The sequence below is a fragment of the Notamacropus eugenii genome, chromosome 4, assembly GCF_028372415.1.
Source record: "Notamacropus eugenii isolate mMacEug1 chromosome 4, mMacEug1.pri_v2, whole genome shotgun sequence".
Taxonomy (NCBI): Eukaryota; Metazoa; Chordata; class Mammalia; order Diprotodontia; family Macropodidae; genus Notamacropus; species Notamacropus eugenii.
In genome coordinates, this window is record NC_092875.1 from 59,302,204 (window position 1) to 59,320,342 (window position 18,139).

The 18,139-nt window shown below is 41.2% G+C and overlaps 1 protein-coding gene across 8 annotated transcripts in view; it reads left to right on the top strand.

The window, feature by feature from the left end:
- Window positions 1-15,370, top strand: part of AP1M1 (adaptor related protein complex 1 subunit mu 1) — a 28,296-nt gene extending 12,926 nt beyond the window's left edge. For all 8 annotated transcript variants that reach the window (XM_072601240.1, XM_072601244.1, XM_072601243.1 and 5 more), the window contains 9 exons: window positions 11-141; window positions 905-1,052; window positions 3,561-3,687; window positions 4,430-4,572; window positions 6,328-6,399; window positions 7,925-8,083; window positions 9,757-9,882; window positions 10,725-10,800; window positions 13,830-15,370. In XM_072601240.1, the coding sequence (XP_072457341.1) occupies window positions 11-141; window positions 905-1,052; window positions 3,561-3,687; window positions 4,430-4,572; window positions 6,328-6,399; window positions 7,925-8,083; window positions 9,757-9,882; window positions 10,725-10,800; window positions 13,830-13,852 (1,005 nt within the window). In that variant the 3' untranslated portion in view covers window positions 13,853-15,370. The remainder of the gene's footprint in view (window positions 1-10; window positions 142-904; window positions 1,053-3,560; window positions 3,688-4,429; window positions 4,573-6,327; window positions 6,400-7,924; window positions 8,084-9,756; window positions 9,883-10,724; window positions 10,801-13,829) is intronic.
- Window positions 15,371-18,139: the final 2,769 nt, after the last annotated feature.

Here is an 18,139-nt window from a genome sequence, read left to right on the forward strand (position 1 = left end):
TTCATTTTAGGTGTTTTCTGAATATTTCAAAGAGTTGGAAGAAGAAAGCATTCGTGATAATTTTGTTATTATTTATGAATTACTAGATGAATTAATGGATTTTGGATACCCGCAAACCACTGACAGCAAAATTTTGCAAGAGTGAGTATCAGTAGCCAGATGTATGTAATCTCTTCCAGTTCCTTCTTGTAGCATGGAAGTAACCTTTCCATGGCAGGTCCTGACAGGCATGGCCTAGGGGACAATGGACTTTGTGTCTTTCAGGCCAGCCCTAGCCTACGTGTAGAGAGAGTCCTTTTCAGCCACAGCAATTTACGAACTCTATCACATTTGAAGAGGGGCTTTGATCTGAGTCAGCCCCTGTACCATCAAATGACAGCTTCTCAAAATCCTGAAGCAATGCATATTGGTATCCCAGTGTTACTGATACAGCCTTAGAAACACTGTTTGTCTCCTAATCTTTCATATGCCATCCTTGAAGGGTTTGAATAGACTCATATTGGGGCACTTGGGCACAATTTAATGTGGAGTTGATGCCTTCAATTGCCATGATGCTTTACGCCGTCAGAATGTTTTCGTTAGGTTTTATCTTTCTCTCGTAAGTTTCTTTATTGGCAGTCAGATCAAGTCATGGATTAAGTGACGTCTTTTGACTTGGGAAAACCAAAAACTAAGCTTCTCTTTCCTAGAGCTTAGGTAGATGAAGAGAGGGCATCTAGACTAAATCCCTGTAAACCACCTTCCAAGTCTAAGGTTCTGTTCTATCATTCTGTGCACTAGGCTATTTCTAGGGTGCCAAGAGCTTCCTTTGTTCACTTCTTGAAATGTAGCATTAAGTCAGTGACTGAAATTACTATTTCTGTGTTAGTCATACTTCCTTAATACTAATCATTTGATTACAAAGATACATCACTCAGGAAGGCCACAAACTAGAAACTGGAGCCCCACGTCCACCAGCCACGGTCACCAATGCTGTGTCTTGGAGATCTGAGGGAATCAAGTACAGAAAGAATGAGGTGTTCCTGGACGTCATAGAGTCTGTTAACCTTTTGGTAAGTCCATTGATTTACTTGCATTTTTAAAAATGAAAATAAAAGCTACTAAACTTTGCAAACTAGTACATCTGCCGATGCCTAAGACATCTCCAAGTGGATCCGCAGTGGAAAGAGCGCTAAAATTTGTTCTGGTTGTTTATTAAATTTTAATTTCTTCAGTTAACAAAAATATTTTTTCTCTCCCATCCTGCGCCTCTGGGGAAAAAAAGAAAAAGACCTCTTGTAACAAATATGCATAGTCAAACGAGATTCCTGCCTTGGCCACATCCAAAAAGATATGTCTCATCTGCACTCTGAGTCCATCACCTTTCTGTCAGGCAGTGGTAGCATGTTGTATTTCATCATTTGTCTTCTAGCATCATGGTTGGTCATTGACCAGATCAGAGTTTTACATCTTTCAACGTTGTTGGTTTTTACAGAGTTGTCGATATTGCATAAATTTGTTCTTGTTCTGTTCATTTCGCTCTTCAACAGTTCATACAAGTCTCCCCAGGTTTCGCTCTACCACCCCATTTCATTCTTTTGGCACATAGCGTAATTTGTTCAGCCATTCCCCAAATGATGGGCATCCCTTATTATCCAATTTTTTGTTACTACAAAAAGAGATACTATAAATATTTTTTCCTCTTAATTTGATTTCTTTGGAGTATCAGTTACAAGATTGCTGAGTCAAGTACAGTTTTGCCGCTATTGGGGCAGAATTCCAGTTTATTTTCCAGAGTGACCGTATTAATTCACAGATCCACCCGTAGTGCATTAATGTGCCTCCTTTACTGCAGTCTAACCAACATTTGTCATTTTCCTTTTTTTGTCAGTTTTATCAGTCTGATGGGTATGAAGTGGAACTTCAAAGTTGCTTTAATTGACACTTCTATAAATATTAATGATTTTTTTTATATGACTATAGATAGCTTGGATTTCCTTCTTTGAAAACTTCTTATTTTTATCCTTTAATCATTTCCCAATTAGGGAATCACCCTTTAGTCTTCTAAATTTAAGTCAGGACCTTACATACCTTGGAAATGAGATTTTTATCAGAGAAACCTGCTGAAAAGATATTTTTCCCTAATTACCTGCTCCTCTTCTAATTTTGGCTGCATGTTTGTGCAGAAACTTTTAAGTTACATGTTATCAAAATTGTCCATTTTATCATCTGTGATCCTCTTTATCCTGTCCCTTGTTTGGTTGAGATTGCGGAACTAAAAGTCATGAACCCGGGTCTGAACCCTGATTCTGAATCTTGCTAGCTGTGCAACTGAGCCATGTTCCTTTTTTTTTTTCTGGTCCTCCATCTAGAAGATAAGGTGGTAGGTCATGATTTCCAAGGTCCTCTTTAGTTGTTATGTTCTATAAAACCACATCTAGATGACCAAGACCTACATTAAGCCTGCTTCACTCAGTGTCAGTATCAGTGTGGCATGAAAGGAAAGGGTTCCCAAAGTTTGGGAAGCAAGGAAGGAATCGAAATAATCTCTGCTCTCTTCCCACCTATTCTGCCTGAACTTAATTTTTCTAACCCAATACCAAGCTGAAAGTACAATTTGTTCTTCCTTAAACTGACTTCTATCCAGCTTAGAGAGGTGGGAACACTGGAACATGTGACACTGAGACTAGAAGAAATTTGGAGTTTTCACCAACCACCACCATTTGCCCTTTCCGCATAGAATGGAAGACAGTCCCACAAAAATCTTAGAGGACGATTTATTTCTGTGTAAAATCAGGCAAGAATAATTTTATGTATTTGTCCAAATTTGGATGAATGGCTTGTTTTTGACTAGAAAGAGAGGGTCTTTTTTTTCTGAAGCAAAAGTAGGAAAATTATTAGATTTGTGTGGTCAGAAGACTTGGATTGGAATCTTGCCTTTGATACTTACTAGTCACTTTCCTTCTCCAAGTTTCCATTTCCGTCAACAATACTTGGCAACCCCTTGGATGTTACCTTAGCAGAAATAGTGAAGTCAGGAGAAGAGAATGGGTTCAAAGGGAAAGCCTAATGAGTTCTGTTTTGGACCTGGTGAGGTCGAGATGCCTATGAGACATCCAGGTGGAGTGTCCAGCGGACAATTGGTGGTGTGGGACTAGAGCTCAGGTGAGAGGTGAAGGCTGGATAGGTAGATATGGGGGTCATCTGCATAGAAATGATCCTATTTTATTGAAAGCCCAGTCAGACTTGTCAAACTCTATGCCATCTTAAGATCTGTCCCAGATACCACCACCTATTACTAGTACCTTCCCTCTGAGATTACTTTCCATTTATGCTGGATATATCTCATGTACATCTTTTTGCATGTTGTCTTTTCCCATAAGAATGTTTGTTCCTTGAGGACAAGGATTATGTTTTTGCCTTCCTTGGAATCTTTGGCACTTCTCACAATACCTGGCACATAGTAATAACTTGTTAAATGCTTGTTGATTGATTGATCTAATTTCATTATATTAATGTACAAAGGCTTTTTTGATCCATCTCACAACAGTTTTACCTCACCTGCTTGATTCCTCACATAGGTCAGTGCCAATGGGAATGTCCTTCGTAGTGAGATTGTGGGCTCCATTAAGATGAGGGTGTTTCTCTCAGGGATGCCAGAACTACGCCTGGGCCTCAACGACAAAGTTCTCTTCGATAATACAGGGCGTGAGTATACACACCAGTGGCCTCTTTATGAGCTCCTTCTCCATGTTTCCTCTTGACTATGTCGCTGCTGTATAAGGACTTAGTTTTTCCTTTGGTAGGAAAATGAGCCTCTGATTCTTAGAGGTGAGCGTGACACCCTCTTCGCTGTTCCAGAAAAGTAATAGGTGGAAGAAAACCTTTCTACCCTAGAAAGAAGAATTTGCTAAGCAAATAAATGATAGGAATGAGATTTTAAGGCAATTATTTGCTTATCCATAGGAAGAAACTGATCTCAAGCTCTTTTGAAGTGTTCATTGTTCAGGATGGCACTTTGTACAAATTACTTTTATTTTTTCTTTAAAATTGGGCTTTTACTAGGTTGTTTGGAATTGCTATATACATGTAAAAACTGTGAAACTGTTTACAAGTCGAATATGATATACATTTTGTCTATTCCAGATTAGCTTTGTCAGTAAGTCTTACTAAGTTAAATTTAGCATATTTTATATGGTTTACTCCATAAATAAGATCATCTAGTCCAGGCATCTCCTTTTTCAGGTGAGAGAAATGAGGCCCACAAAAGAGACATGACTTGTCACACAGCTAATCAGCAGTTCAGCCAGGATGGGGACTCAGGTCACAGTCCAATATTCATTCTTCTCAGACAGTCAATAAAATGTATTAAATGTTTACTATGTACCAGGCACTGTCCTGTCCTCTTGGCTGCTTCTTTTCCTCACATTCTGTCCTTGCTGTCCTCCAGGTGGAAAAAGTAAGTCAGTAGAGTTGGAAGATGTGAAATTCCACCAGTGTGTGCGCCTCTCCCGCTTTGAGAATGACCGCACGATTTCTTTCATCCCCCCTGATGGAGAATTTGAGCTGATGTCTTATCGCCTCAACACCCACGTAAGTATGCCTGGGCTAGGGTATGGTGGCAATGATGGTGAACTTTAGTTAAAAAGGTAAGCAATGCCTTGTACTTCACCAAGATCTAACTACAAAGTGTCCTCTGAGACAGAGAAGAAACAAGGAATGTCTTGCCAGTTGTTGATCAACATGACATAGACATCCATGTGTCCCAAGGAGTGCTGTAGATATGCTTTCTCCTGACTGGGGAGGCAGCCAGCCATCTCTGCCAGTAGGGCTTTGCTTAGCCATTCTGGGAAACTGTTTAATGAATAGATAAGAGTGGTTTGTAATTAATGTATTAAAGCACCAGCCTAAAGAGATAATCAGACAGATGGTAACAAACTGGGAGCTCTGGCCATGAGTTTTGGCTGCAAGCTAAGCCTGGCAGGTTCAGAAATCCCATGGACCTAGGGATAATCAGGTATAGGTAAATTGAGTCACACCTTAACTGCGTTCATAGGAGACCAGTTTCTTGACCTAGTATTCATCCTTCTGGAGTATTCCTCACTGTGGGGAGACAAGGTATAAAAGTAAAATAGAGAATGATACAAATCAGTGTTATCTCATACAAATGATTTTTCTTAGAAATTTAAATCAATCAAAGCATGCTATTTGCTCTTTTTTTCTTTCTTGTGTTTCCTCCCATTCATTCTAATTCTTCTATACAACATGACTGATGTGAAAATATGTTTAATAAAAATTTATAAGTAAAGTCTATATCAGATTATACACCATCTTCGGGAGGAGGAAATGGGAGGGAGGTAGAGCAAATTTAAAATTCAGGGAAGTGAATGTTGAAAACTAAAAAGAAGTTAATAAAAAAAAGAGATTTAATAAGTCATCACATAAAAATATGAAATAAAACCTCCAATAAAAACCGTCGAATCTAAACTATTTACATTTTAAGTAAAAAGGGGAAGGAATAGTACTATAAACTTGAGTAAAATAATAGCAACAGTTTGCTTGCTCTTTGTTCCATTCCAATTTCTTTTCTACCAGTGAACTGTTTTGTTGCTAGTGAATTTTTTAATATAGTTGTAATTAATTTGTTTATATTTTTCTGCTTTGTTTTTCTGCAACCCTTTGTCATAAGTCTCCATATTTCTCTATGTTTATCCTTTTTACAGCACAGTAATTGTATGTGCTTTTACTATACCACAGCTGGTTTAGCTATAGCTCAGTGATTGAACATTCTAGTCCTTGGGTACCATTGTTCCCAGTTCTTTGTTACTATAAATAGGACAGCTCTAAATATGGCTCTAGTAGGGGAATCCCTGGGGAAGGAAGCTGGGCATTCCAGATTCACATGCTACATTGTGTGATACAGACGTTATTTTCTAGAACAGCAACATTTCTCCTCATACCCTGAAGGAAAATGTTGACCTTGGTGGGAGGAGGATGAAGAAAGCCATGAGGTCTGGGTGTAAATGCTCAGGAAGGAGGAAGCCAAAAGGACCACTTTGGGCAGCCTGACTTCTTCAGAGGGTGCAGTACTGAACAAATGGAAAATTGGTGACTAAGTGAGGATCTTTCATTTCTTACATGTCAACCTTCATGAAACTCTGAGCCTTTCTATAAAGCTACCAGCACCAATTCTGTGAAAACAGCCAAGCTGATTTTTCCCTGTCTTAGACCAGTTTGCCAGATATGTTGTCTTGTATCAGACAGTTTTGAGGTGTCTGTTTCTGACAAGAGTTAAATTGCTACTAAAATCAGACTCATCTCTTTCATGGTCTTTGTGTCTCCTTCCAGGTAAAGCCCTTGATATGGATCGAATCTGTAATTGAAAAACATTCCCACAGCCGCATCGAGTACATGATTAAGGTCAGTTGCCCCTTCAGAAATCTGGTCAGCTTTAAATGAATCCTGCCCACCAGACAAAGCACAGATTTCACTTTTAATCCATTCTTTTATTGGTTGAAGTGGTAGTTTTAGTAATAGCTCCCATTTCTATAACAGTTTAGGGTTTACAAAGCACTTTTCTCCCAACTGTCCTGTGAGGTAAGGGACAGTTTGCTTTGAAAATGGTAGGCAATTTCTCTTGTCCCTCAAAGGAGAATTTTAACTCAAGGCTTATCTCACCCATGTAAATTGAGCTATAGATTATAATTAGTATAGTAATGATATTTATCATTATTATTACCACTACTATGAATAACTCACATTTCTATAGCTTTTAAAAATGTTTTCCTCTTAGCCTTGTTGTAGATAATGTGTACATATATATATATATACATATATAATTATCCCTGTTTTACTAATAAATGGAGGCTCCAGGAAGTTTGTGACTTGCCCAGGATCTCATAGCTGTTAAGTATCAGAGCCAGAATTTGAGTTGACGTCACCTGACCTGACATCACAGCTCAGCCGCAGTTCCTGGACACTTAATGAGTCCCTAATGGATTACAAAAAGTGAGTCATGCCCAGAGGTACCTGCCCAGTGCTCATATACCATGGCATATGAGATTCAGTTGAAGGAACAGGGAATGTTTAGCCTGGCAAGAAGGAGACTGCGAAGGCAGGGCTTCCCCAAGGGCCGTCATGTGAAAGACAAAGTGGACTTGTTCTAGATAGAGCACTATGACAGAGGTGAGAGTTACAGGGAGGCAGGTTATTGGCTGCCCAGTATTGGAAGTCACTGTGTAACCAGCTAGAACCATGGAAAAACAGACAGGCTCCCTTGTGAGCAGAGAGCTCCCCATCATCAGTGGGGTGCGGGATGGATCTCAGTCCTCACCGGGATTGTTCGAGTGAAGATTATGTGAGCAGGGCAACTCACGTAAAGAAGAAGGAGCCACTTATGTGGAGGGCTGAATTTTCCAGAGGAGATCCTATCGTAGGTCATAGCCAGTTGCTTTGTCTCATGGGGCATTTCCAAGTTTCCTTTATTTATGCCAAATGAAAAAACAGCTTTTATTCATTTTATTCGCTCATGAACATAAACATAACAAATATGAAAGGACTTGCTCAAGGTCACACAGCTGAGACGTGTTGGAGCTGGGGCTCAGAGGCAGGTCTTTAACTCTTAGTCACACAGTGAAAATAACACAAAGACCCAATTTAGTTTGTTTTTTAATCCACAAAGGCTTGAATAGAAGCCAAACATGTAGGGATTTAATTTCACTTTTCTGGCATATATTTACTAAATGTTTCTCCCCCTGCCCAACACCATTCTTTTCATAATATTACTCAGAAAAAAGCTTCCCTCCTTGCTCAATTTCCTGACCACAGCTGCAGTCACATCCCTTCATGGCTTGCAAAGAACAAGTTGCAATAAAGGAGTGGGGGTGGTGGATCTTGCTTTTATCCTGTGCTAAGAAAGCTTAGCTTGTTTGTGGACTTTCTATAGGCAAAGAGCCAGTTTAAACGCCGATCGACTGCAAACAATGTGGAGATCCACATCCCTGTGCCCAACGATGCCGACTCGCCAAAGTTCAAAACCACTGTGGGGAACGTCAAGTGGGTCCCAGAGAACAGTGAAATTGTTTGGTCAATTAAATCCTTCCCGGTGAGTAGGTACTTCGGTCCCAAACTGGTAGCACTTTTTCTCCATCTAAAAGCTGAAATTTAGCCCCATCCATTATGTGTTTCCCCTGTTTAAGACTCTCAAACAACTTTTCAAGTGCACCAAGAGAGTGGCTGGTTGTGAGGCCTTGATGATAGCCCAGTTTATCTATATATTGTCATCTTGGCCCATTGTTGCTGTATATACCCAGAAATGAATTCTAAATTGAAAATTCAGACTTTTCACTAATCCCTTCCCCCACAGTCTGAATGAGGAAGGCTCAGATCAGCACATTTATTAAGTACCTGCTGCATGCAGAGTCCGTGATTGGCACAAAAGGAAATAAGGAGACTAAATGACTGAATGAATGAAAAAACATTTATTAAGCACTTACTTTGTGCTCAGTTCTGTGCTGAGCACTGGAGATATTTCGTGTAAATACAAAAGCAAATCCAGTCCTTGCCCTCAAGGAACTTACATTAATGAGGAAACATATATGTAGACTGATAATAAGACCCATTCCTTGTTTTCTAGAAGTTTCTAGATTAGTAAGGAAGCTAAGAATGAAAGATAACTATAATGAAAAATCATAATCCCAGTTTCCATTGTAATAGCACATTAAAGTTTACAGAGAGCTTTTCTCTAGAAGTAAGCAGTATAACTGTTGTCCCTATTATATGGATATAAAACTGAGGCCCAGAGAGGTTCACTGACTTCTCCAGGGTAGCACAGCTACTGAGTGCAGAGCTATGGATTTGGGATGCAAAATAAAAAAAAAAAATGTGAACTCAGAGACCCAAGGAAGAAAAAATTAAAATGAAGGAAGGCAGTTGAGCTGTACTTTTGAACTGAGAGAGGGATAAGATTTCCACAGGTCAGGACGGGTTTGTGGAGAAGGAATTCTAGGTATAGAGAGTTGTGTTGGCCATAGCTGGCAAGTAAAGCACAAGTCCCTTCCAGTCAGAGCACAGAGTAGAATACTGGAAAGACGGGGCAGTGCCAGGTATGGAAGCCCTCAAGTATACAGCCAGAGCATCTGGGCCTCTCTTGTTAGGTCTTAGGGGAACCACTGCTGGGCTTCAGCAGCAGGGTTTGGGGATCACATAGGAAGATTTTGTTCTCCCTTTGCTTTTTCTATTTGTCTCTACCTGGAGTCAGCTGGGAGTTTGGAGAGGGTCTGACTCAATTAGGCTGGAAACATCAGCACTTAGTGCAGATTTCATCAAACCAAGGAGGTTTCAACCCAGCTGGTTGACTTCCATTTAGAGGTTTGTGTCTAAAGTGGACCAGGTCCTACAGATCCCTTCAGAAGATCATTCCTATATCTTTAGCCTAATGTGCCTGCATGTGACCACCATTCATATTCAGCTTTTGCCTCCTCCTCTATCAGGTGCCAGCTATAGACATAACTCCAGCTATTTTTTGGGGGGGGGAGGGGGAGTAAAACTGGCAGAAAGTTTGAAAGCAAGCATGGTACATGAGAATGACTCACTTCCATACAGCCATTGCAAGTGAGAAATGGTGTGCTCGTTCTTGGACTTTTCCCAGTGAATTTATTACTCTAAAGCAATACTTAGGCCGGCCAAAAATATGATCAAGGTTTGGGGTGAGACTGTTGACTAAATTTGCATCTGTTTCAGTATTTACTCTTTCATCTTTCTCTCCTCTCTGCATAGGGAGGGAAGGAGTATCTGATGAGAGCTCACTTTGGCCTGCCCAGCGTTGAAGCTGAGGACAAAGAAGGAAAACCACCCATAAGTGTCAAGTTTGAAATTCCATACTTCACCACCTCAGGGATACAGGTCTTTATAGGGGTGCTATAAAGTTGTTGGAAGTGTATCCAAGGCAGGGTGGTGTGGGGGGGGGGGATATTCATATTGTTACTTGCTGGTACTACAAGTTCTTTTTCAAAGGAAAAGGATAGATCTAATTGGAAAAGGGGGACAGGGCTGTGGGAGTGAAGAGGCTAAAAGCTGTTTCAGATAAGAATTTCTAATACTAGTTAGTAATTTAAAGCCCTGAAAGCATCAAAGCACAAAATGGCAGAGCTGAGAGGAATGTAGAAGGTCCAGACCCTTAGCACATAGAATGCCAGATCTGGGAGGACTCCCTAGAACAAGGGAATGTTAGAACCTGGAGGGCATTTAGAACATGGAATTTCAGAGCTGGGAGGGTCCAGAGAGTGTCAGAACTGGGAGGGATCTTAGAGATTTAGTCTCACTTTCTCATTTTATAGATGAGAAAACTGAGATCCAGAGAGGTAGAGTTGCTTGCTGAAAGTCCATGCAGGGAGCTAGCTAGTGGCAGAGCCAAGACTAGAGCATGGTTACCTGGCTACCCGTCAGAGACTGTTTCCTAGACACTGTCCTGGTGAGAGGTCATGCATGGTTCCTTCATCCATATGCTACCTATTGAAGCAGGTTATCATTGGGTTATCTCAGTGTTTTAAAAATAAAGGACCATGTGCTTGACTGCTTTTCCATACTTCTGCATTTGCTTACAATGAAACATTTGCTTAGCATTTCCAAATTCTGGAGTTAAGTGAGCTCTTCTTTCAGGAGGAAAGCAGGCTGTCACCAAAAAGGTAGTACTGTATTCTGCTGAAGATAGGTAAATGTTCCTTGTTTGTTCTTGGGCCCTGCAGGTACGTTACCTGAAGATCATTGAAAAGAGTGGTTACCAAGCTTTGCCTTGGGTTCGGTACATCACCCAGAATGGAGGTAAGTTGGGTTAGTCTGGCTGATCCTGTCTCAGATCCTTTGGCATTAGCATTACCCTTTCCCCCACCCCCATGATCATAACTCACATTTGTTAGCATGTATGAGTTCACAAAGTACTTTCAAAGCACACATTCATCTCACTTGAGCCTCACAAACCCTTTTAGGGAAGCTAAGCAGAGGTTATAGTCCTCACTTTAGGAAAAGTGACTTATCCACAACCATTAAGTGTTGGAGCTGGGACCCAAACCCTGCCCGGTGTGGGGCTCATCAGGTTGCTGTACCTGAGGGGCTGTCAGTTTCCCACATCTAAGTTCCAGGAACGTTATAGATAGAGAGGTCCCTTCTTCTCATGCTTCACAACCAATATGATCCAAAGATATGCCATGCTTTTTTCTGTAATCTGACTTTTATAAAACTTGAGTGTGGCTTACAGTGAAAGTATGCCATTTTTGTTTTTCCTTTCAGAGGGATCATATTTTAGGGATGTAGTCCATACTTTGGGGTCACACTGTATATTTGTGACTGATGATCTAATTAAAACCCTGAAAGTCGTTGTCCTTAAAGCTCTTCTGTGCAGCTCAGAAGGAAACCATGTCAGTGTTGACATTACTCATCATAAATAAAGACAGACGCACACATGCAACATCCCTTACACATTCTCCTTTAAGACGTGAATAAAGGACTTGGTAAAACTGGTTTTATTTTGTATGCAAAGGCAAAAAGAAACAGAACATCATGGAATATTTAGTTATCTCACCTTGAGGTCTTCATGATAAATATAAGCAAGACAAGCAGCAAGAAAATATAGCAGTTTTTGTAGCCATATATGTTGCCAGGAATGAAGTAGAGAAATTCAGTGAAGAGGCAGAGAAATTCTATGGAGAACTAAAGAAGTCCTGCAAACAAAGACAGCAGATGGATATACATACACACCCACACGCACATACATACATATACACGCATACACAGAGAGGGGTAGAGAGAGGAAAGATTCTGTTACTTCATTGCAAAGATAGGCATGGGAGACCAGGACAAACAGTATGGTTCAGGATTCAAAAATGAAAAAGGTCAAAGGCTATTCATGCCTAGAAATCATGAATATTTTCTTCCAGAAGATATTAGAAGGTACTGGACGTAGCAGTACTAAATGGCATCACAAAATTTGAAATTGTTTCTCTTAACAGAAAATAACTGGTTACTGGTGGGGGTGGGGGCTTCATTGCTGAGTCAGCTGTTAGTGTGTATTCAGAATAACTAGTTAGACTAAAGGTCAAAATCAGTAATAAACAAGAAAAAAGAATAAATTTGAGAAGACATTGCAAACCCTTACAACAATTTCAGCTCACACAAGCTATTGATGCTGGGAAATGGATGAAGGAGAAAATATTTTCTACTGAAATTTAACTGATCGAAGAGTAATCGTCATGACAAAGAGACCAGAGGAGCCCAGAAACTTCCTCAGCCTGTCAACACTTGATATTCTTGCCAAGAAGAAATATGACAGTCAAGTGTAATGTTGGCTAATAACATAAACTTGTGCAAAATATTGCAGAGGAACAAAATAGAAGACTGGGCTGGATTTCCTCTTTATAAAGTTCAGACTGGTAGAAGGGAGGAAAGAGATTGCAGAAGGCTTGGCATAAGACAATTAAGTAAAATCAACCTAGGAGCATGTGTAGATGAAATTAGATGGAGAAAAACAAATAGGAAAAAAAAAAAAAAAAAAGGAACCAGAATCTACCAGTATTCTTAGTTACCTAGTTTAGTCATCAGTGACAGTGGAACTTTGTGATTTTGGATTCAACAGCTTAATCCCTCATGGGCTACACGATGAAGTGTTATTTAAGAAAATGAGATCGCAAAAAACAGCTGAACCAGACCAAATACACACAGAAGGGTTCTGTGTTGTAGGCAACACAAGTGTGGAAGCATTTGGACATGACCTATCAAAATATTTAAAAGGGAGGAAAGATAACAGATGGTTGAAAAATAGGTATTGCAGATGGAAAGTGAGCTGAGTTTGGAACTGAAGAGAAGAGAGAACATGTTATAGTATGTTTGGGAAAATAACCACCCTAAGCTGCTTCCTTATACACTCATCTTTTCACACCAATATTGTTCTGTTGATACCATGTGACTAAATATCATGAAATATTACAAACTAGGGATTGTAGATCAGAAATTTGGGTGACACAAAAGGGTAGAGGAAAGATGAATGGTGGCCATAAATAGGCTACGATATATTACCAAACATGACATGCCCAAGAAATACTGAAAAATAGACCTTCCAAGAGATGTATTACCAGAAAAGGAGGTGGTGCAGTCATGTCAGAAGAACAAGGAATAACGGACAGCATAAGGGCTACAGTGGTACCTATGTGAGGTTAACAAGCCTAGAGGAAAGCCTCTGGCACCTTGGGTGTACCTCCTAAAAAGGATTTATGACTGGGTATGGACAAGAATTTCACAGGATTAAAAAGAAAGATCAGGTCATGATCTGTATCATTAAACAGTGACCAAATCAGGAAAATCATAGATCCATTGATGTCTTTCTCCAGTTCACTCCTGGTTTTTCCATACCGTAGTATAGAGCATTGAGATATGTATCTGTCAGCACACAGTAGTCTGTGTTTTCTCCTGTTTGATCCATCTTCCAGGCTCCCCACTCATTCTTACTTTGTCTTAGAGTGAGAAAGATCTTTGTGTTGACACAGGTTCTCAAATGTCATTAGTTGTCTCCAGAAAATCTGGACATAGGCAGAATAGTATTACAAGGGGCTCTGAGGTGCATAGAACAGAGCCAAGTGGAGCCCTTACAGATGGAAAGAGGCCAAGAGCTGCTCACGTTTACTAGGCTTTGGTCTGTGGTTATCATTTTATTTTTAAAACACGTGTTGTTTGGTTACATCTGTATTTCATTAACCTACTGATAAAAAAGAGAGGGAAGTGGGAGAGCAGAAGGAGATAAATAGCAGTTATCAGTGAACTTGTAAGCTCATCTCACTTTTTCTCAATTATCTCTCTTGTAGACTATCAACTCCGGACACAATGAGGTTTCTCTGGCAGCCCAGATGACACATCTTCAGGCCTAGAATTTATTTGTAGGAATTTCTTGGGGTACTGAAGACTGTCAACGTCTTGTCTTCAGTGGTGATTTCGATAAATCTGAACGAACTGAGGAGAGAGAATTAAATAGATATTTATTGACTTTGACACCCAGCATTATATGCCCTGACCATGACTGTGTGGATATCTTTTCATCATTTGTATACATTGTTTCTGCTGTTATCAGCTGTTCAAATTAAGAGTCACACTTTGTCCCAAATTAGGCGGGAACACAGGAAGAATCTGAGAATTCCCCTTTCATGCCAGCCCGAGCCAATTTTGGAAGGAGACAAAAGCCCCGTTTTAGATAAAATGCTCTTTTCTAATGTGTTGTAAGCTCGGTGGTACCAAAAAGGATGGTGTTAGATTTGCCAAAATAACTGCTAAGTGAGTCATCTTACTGAAAATATGGTAGAGACACCAGTGAAGTAGCACCGAGTGAAAATTTAGGGAAAATTATATATTCTGCAGGTTTGTCCTTTGAGGTCTAGCTCATGGTGGGGGGCATCATCAGGCAGAGTTTTGGAGGTAAGGACATGAATATTCACCATGATTCTCACCACAGCGCATCTGCTTCCAGAACTGCTCCTCGAGTTGGGAGTCTAGAGGATGTCTCCCTGACAGGGAATGGGGTACAGTGCTGAATGTTTACAGAGCACATGCTGCCTGCTTTCAGGCTACCAGAACTCGTTTTCCCAGGTCATTGGTCAGGGTAGTGAAATGACCCACCATCATTCTACTCACCATCCTCTCCTTCCCTATCCCAGTATACCACACAGAGCTCTTAAGGATGAATTTAAATATAGAGAAAATGAGATTGTACTTGAGATTAGGGTAGGGTTACTGATTCCATGTAGTCTTGTCGGAGAAGCCAAATGGAGAAGCTAGTTGAAATTACACTTTTTTAGTTCAGGTGAATCTTTGAGATCTTACAGACCCTTTCAAAATCCATTGCCCCACTTTGGTCACAGCCATGCCAAAAGGTTCACAGGCTGTGTGTGCCTTCAGTCCAGGGGCTTTGCTGACTCTTGAGTTTTGGATGTATCAAAACAAGGCTGGGGCCCTGGCTCTGGGACCCCTTACACACCACGTGCCATTCTGTTAGTTTTACAAACCAGAACAGTATTTTTCTAGCTCTGCTGGGGGGCTGATGGCTGATGAGTGTGATGTAGATGGGCTGTGTGTTGTGTTTGTCCCGTTAAGCAGCAGGGGCCTGAGAGTTGAGACATTAGGGCCCTTCTCACACCCCAGTCTGCTCTCATCTGTCCTTGTGAGTCTGACATTGTGACGTTCTAGAGGAGACTTTGGCCCAGGTGTTTCTGAAGATGCTCCTGGAGACAAAATAGAGCTTGTTCTGTAAATGAAAGTGCTGTATGTTTTGTTAATGCCAATTCAGTTACTGTTATTACCACCCACCTGTAGAACATATTGGTCATTATTGCATTAAATGCAGATTTCAAATCTACTTTGTCTGCTGAACTTGACTGGACAAGTCTTAGCTGCCCAACCAAAAGGTTAGTCTGGAGCTAGTCTAGAGCTGGAAATAGGCAGCCTGGTTTAGGGGGACTTGACTGCTGACTACTCAAAGCCAGCAAATCCTACTGCCACAAGTGATCTTCAGTCACACATCCAGCTCTCACGTCTAGTCCAACTTGTATTGGAATCAGGAATGCCCTCTGCAGTGTCCCTGACATGTGGTGGTCTCAGTTCTGCTCAAACGCATTCTTCAAAGAAGAAATTCTTCAACTTCTAAGTCCAGTGCATTTCTGGATAGCACTAAATTTTTAGGAAGTTTTTCTTTACATCATTCTGTGAAACCTGTACCCCTCTAACTTCCTAATTGCCACCCCACCCAAACTCTGAGCTTCCAACTTCTAGTAACCCCTCCCCCTTCTCCTGGCCTTTCCTACTTGCTTTGGCCTTATTTCCTTCATAATCCAGCCCTATAGGTAACTGGTTCAACCATATACTCCTGTCAAGTCCTTGGACTTATCTTTGCTCGTGCTTGCCAAATCCCCACCTTTGGTAACCCCCTTCCCCATCCGATTTGTCTGCCCTGCTCATGTGCTTCTTAACTACGTCAGATGAGTCCACAACAACTTTGTTAGCTAATCTCACATGTTCCTTCGCTGTTGTACAGCGATCCTTTTAGCCAAATGTAATTGACTAAATCTTTATAACAGCTGTTCCGAACCTCTTTACCAGCCCGGCTAGAAGCACCTCAGTGTCATCACCGGAAGGCACATGTCTCTCCAGATTCACTACTTCATCCCCCCTCAGCAGAGGCCCTGTGCCTTCTACAAGGACATAGAGGCTACCTGTTGCAAACTTGTATCTCCTGTCCCCCCATCTCAGAACCCCTCAACACCATTTCTTAGTCTTAGTTGCTAGAGAAGAGATGCCCCCCCCCCCACCTCCTCTGGCAAATTGCCCCTGAAATCTCCAAATTTTCAGCTTCTCTCTGCCTCTCCTCATTTCTTGCTCCCTCTCCTCTCCCTCTCTTTTCCCTCCTTCCGTGCTGCCAACAGATATGCCCAAGTCTCCCCCATCCTTAGGCCTTCGTTTGACTTTACCATAACCTCAAGTTATCATCTTATCTCTTCCCTTTCACAGCCAGATTCCTAGAAGCCTACACACATTACCTCTACTTCCTCTACACACACTGCCTCCCACTCACTTCTCAGCCTTTGAGAGTTTGGCTTCCAGTCTCACCACACAACTAAATTTGCTCTCTCCAAAGTTACCAAGGGCCTAAGCTTGCTAAATGGGACAAGCTATATTCAGCTTTCGGTGTTAATTACCTTTCTGCAACATTTCATGGTTGATCACTCCCCTCCTATTTACTCTCACTTCCTTAGGTTTTTGTGACCCTGCTTTCTTCTCATTCTCCTACCTGTTTGAATACACCCAACTAACTCTTGGGTGACCATTATAAGGCTTTGTGTTGGGCCCTCCTCTCTCTCTACCTTCTCTCTTGGGTACCTCAGCCCCTATGGGTTCAATGATTTCTATGCAGATCTATATTTCCAGTCCTAAACTCTCTTGACCTCCATTCCAGCAACCATAACTGTCATCTCCACCTGGAATGTGTCGTAGCCATGTTCAAATTCATGTCCAAAATAGAGCTGTCTTCATTGCCTAAACCTAACACTCTTTCAAACTTTTTTCTTTTTGTTGAGGATACCACCATCCTATTCACCAAGGGTTGCAGCCTTGGAGTCACCCAGGTCCCATCCTTCTCCACCCCCATATTCAATTAAGTTGCTAATTCTTGTTGATTTTATTTCCACATCTGTCCCATACTTCTCTTCATCTTTATGGCCACCATCCAAGTTTAGGTCTTCATTTGTGAATCATTGAATCTTTATTGTCTTGGGTTATTGAAAGACTCTCAATTTCCATTGTTTCCTCTCCATTCTGCCCCCTACAAAACTGCCAAAATAACTTTTCTAAAGCACAGGTCTGACCATGTCACTCCCTTGCTTTCAACAACCTTCTGTGGCTCCCTGTCGCCCTGTACAGTACAAATTCCTCAGCTTTGCATTTAAAGCCCTTCATAATCTGACTCCAGCCTACCTTCCCTGTCTTATTTCACATGCATGTCCTGCACTCTGTATTATAGCCAAATTAACCTGATGGCTTTTCCCCAAATTCCACAAAACAGCAAGGTGTGGTGGAAGGAGATCCAGCTCCGAGTCAGAGAGCCTCCATTCAAATCCTAGCTCTGCTACTTAACTGCGGTTCTTGAGTGACTAGACTCTCTGGGCCTCTGTTTCCTCTTCTGTAAAATAGGGAAGTGGAAGTTGGATAAAATGACATCTAAGGATCCTGTGATCCATCATCTCCCGTGCCATTGCTTGGGTTGTCCCCTGTGCCTGCAATATTCTCTCTCCTCATCTCCACCTCTGGGAATCCTGAGCATCCTTCAAGGCTCAGCTCAGGTATCATGTCCTGCAGGAATGCCTTTAGTCATCAGTGCACCTTCTCACAGGTAACCTGTGTGCATACTGAGTAGGCAGAGCAGAGAATGTTTTCACTTTGTTTCCCCATTGCTTAGTATATAGCCTCAAACAGAGTAGGTGCTAAATAAATGCTCACCGGACTGGACACTTGAAGACAGCAGTCACGTCTTTGACAAGAATCTCCTCTCCAGACTAAACATTCCTTGTTTTCTTGGTCAGTTGCCATGATCTCCAACCCCTCACTTTCCTTTGTACATTCTCTGGTTTGTCCG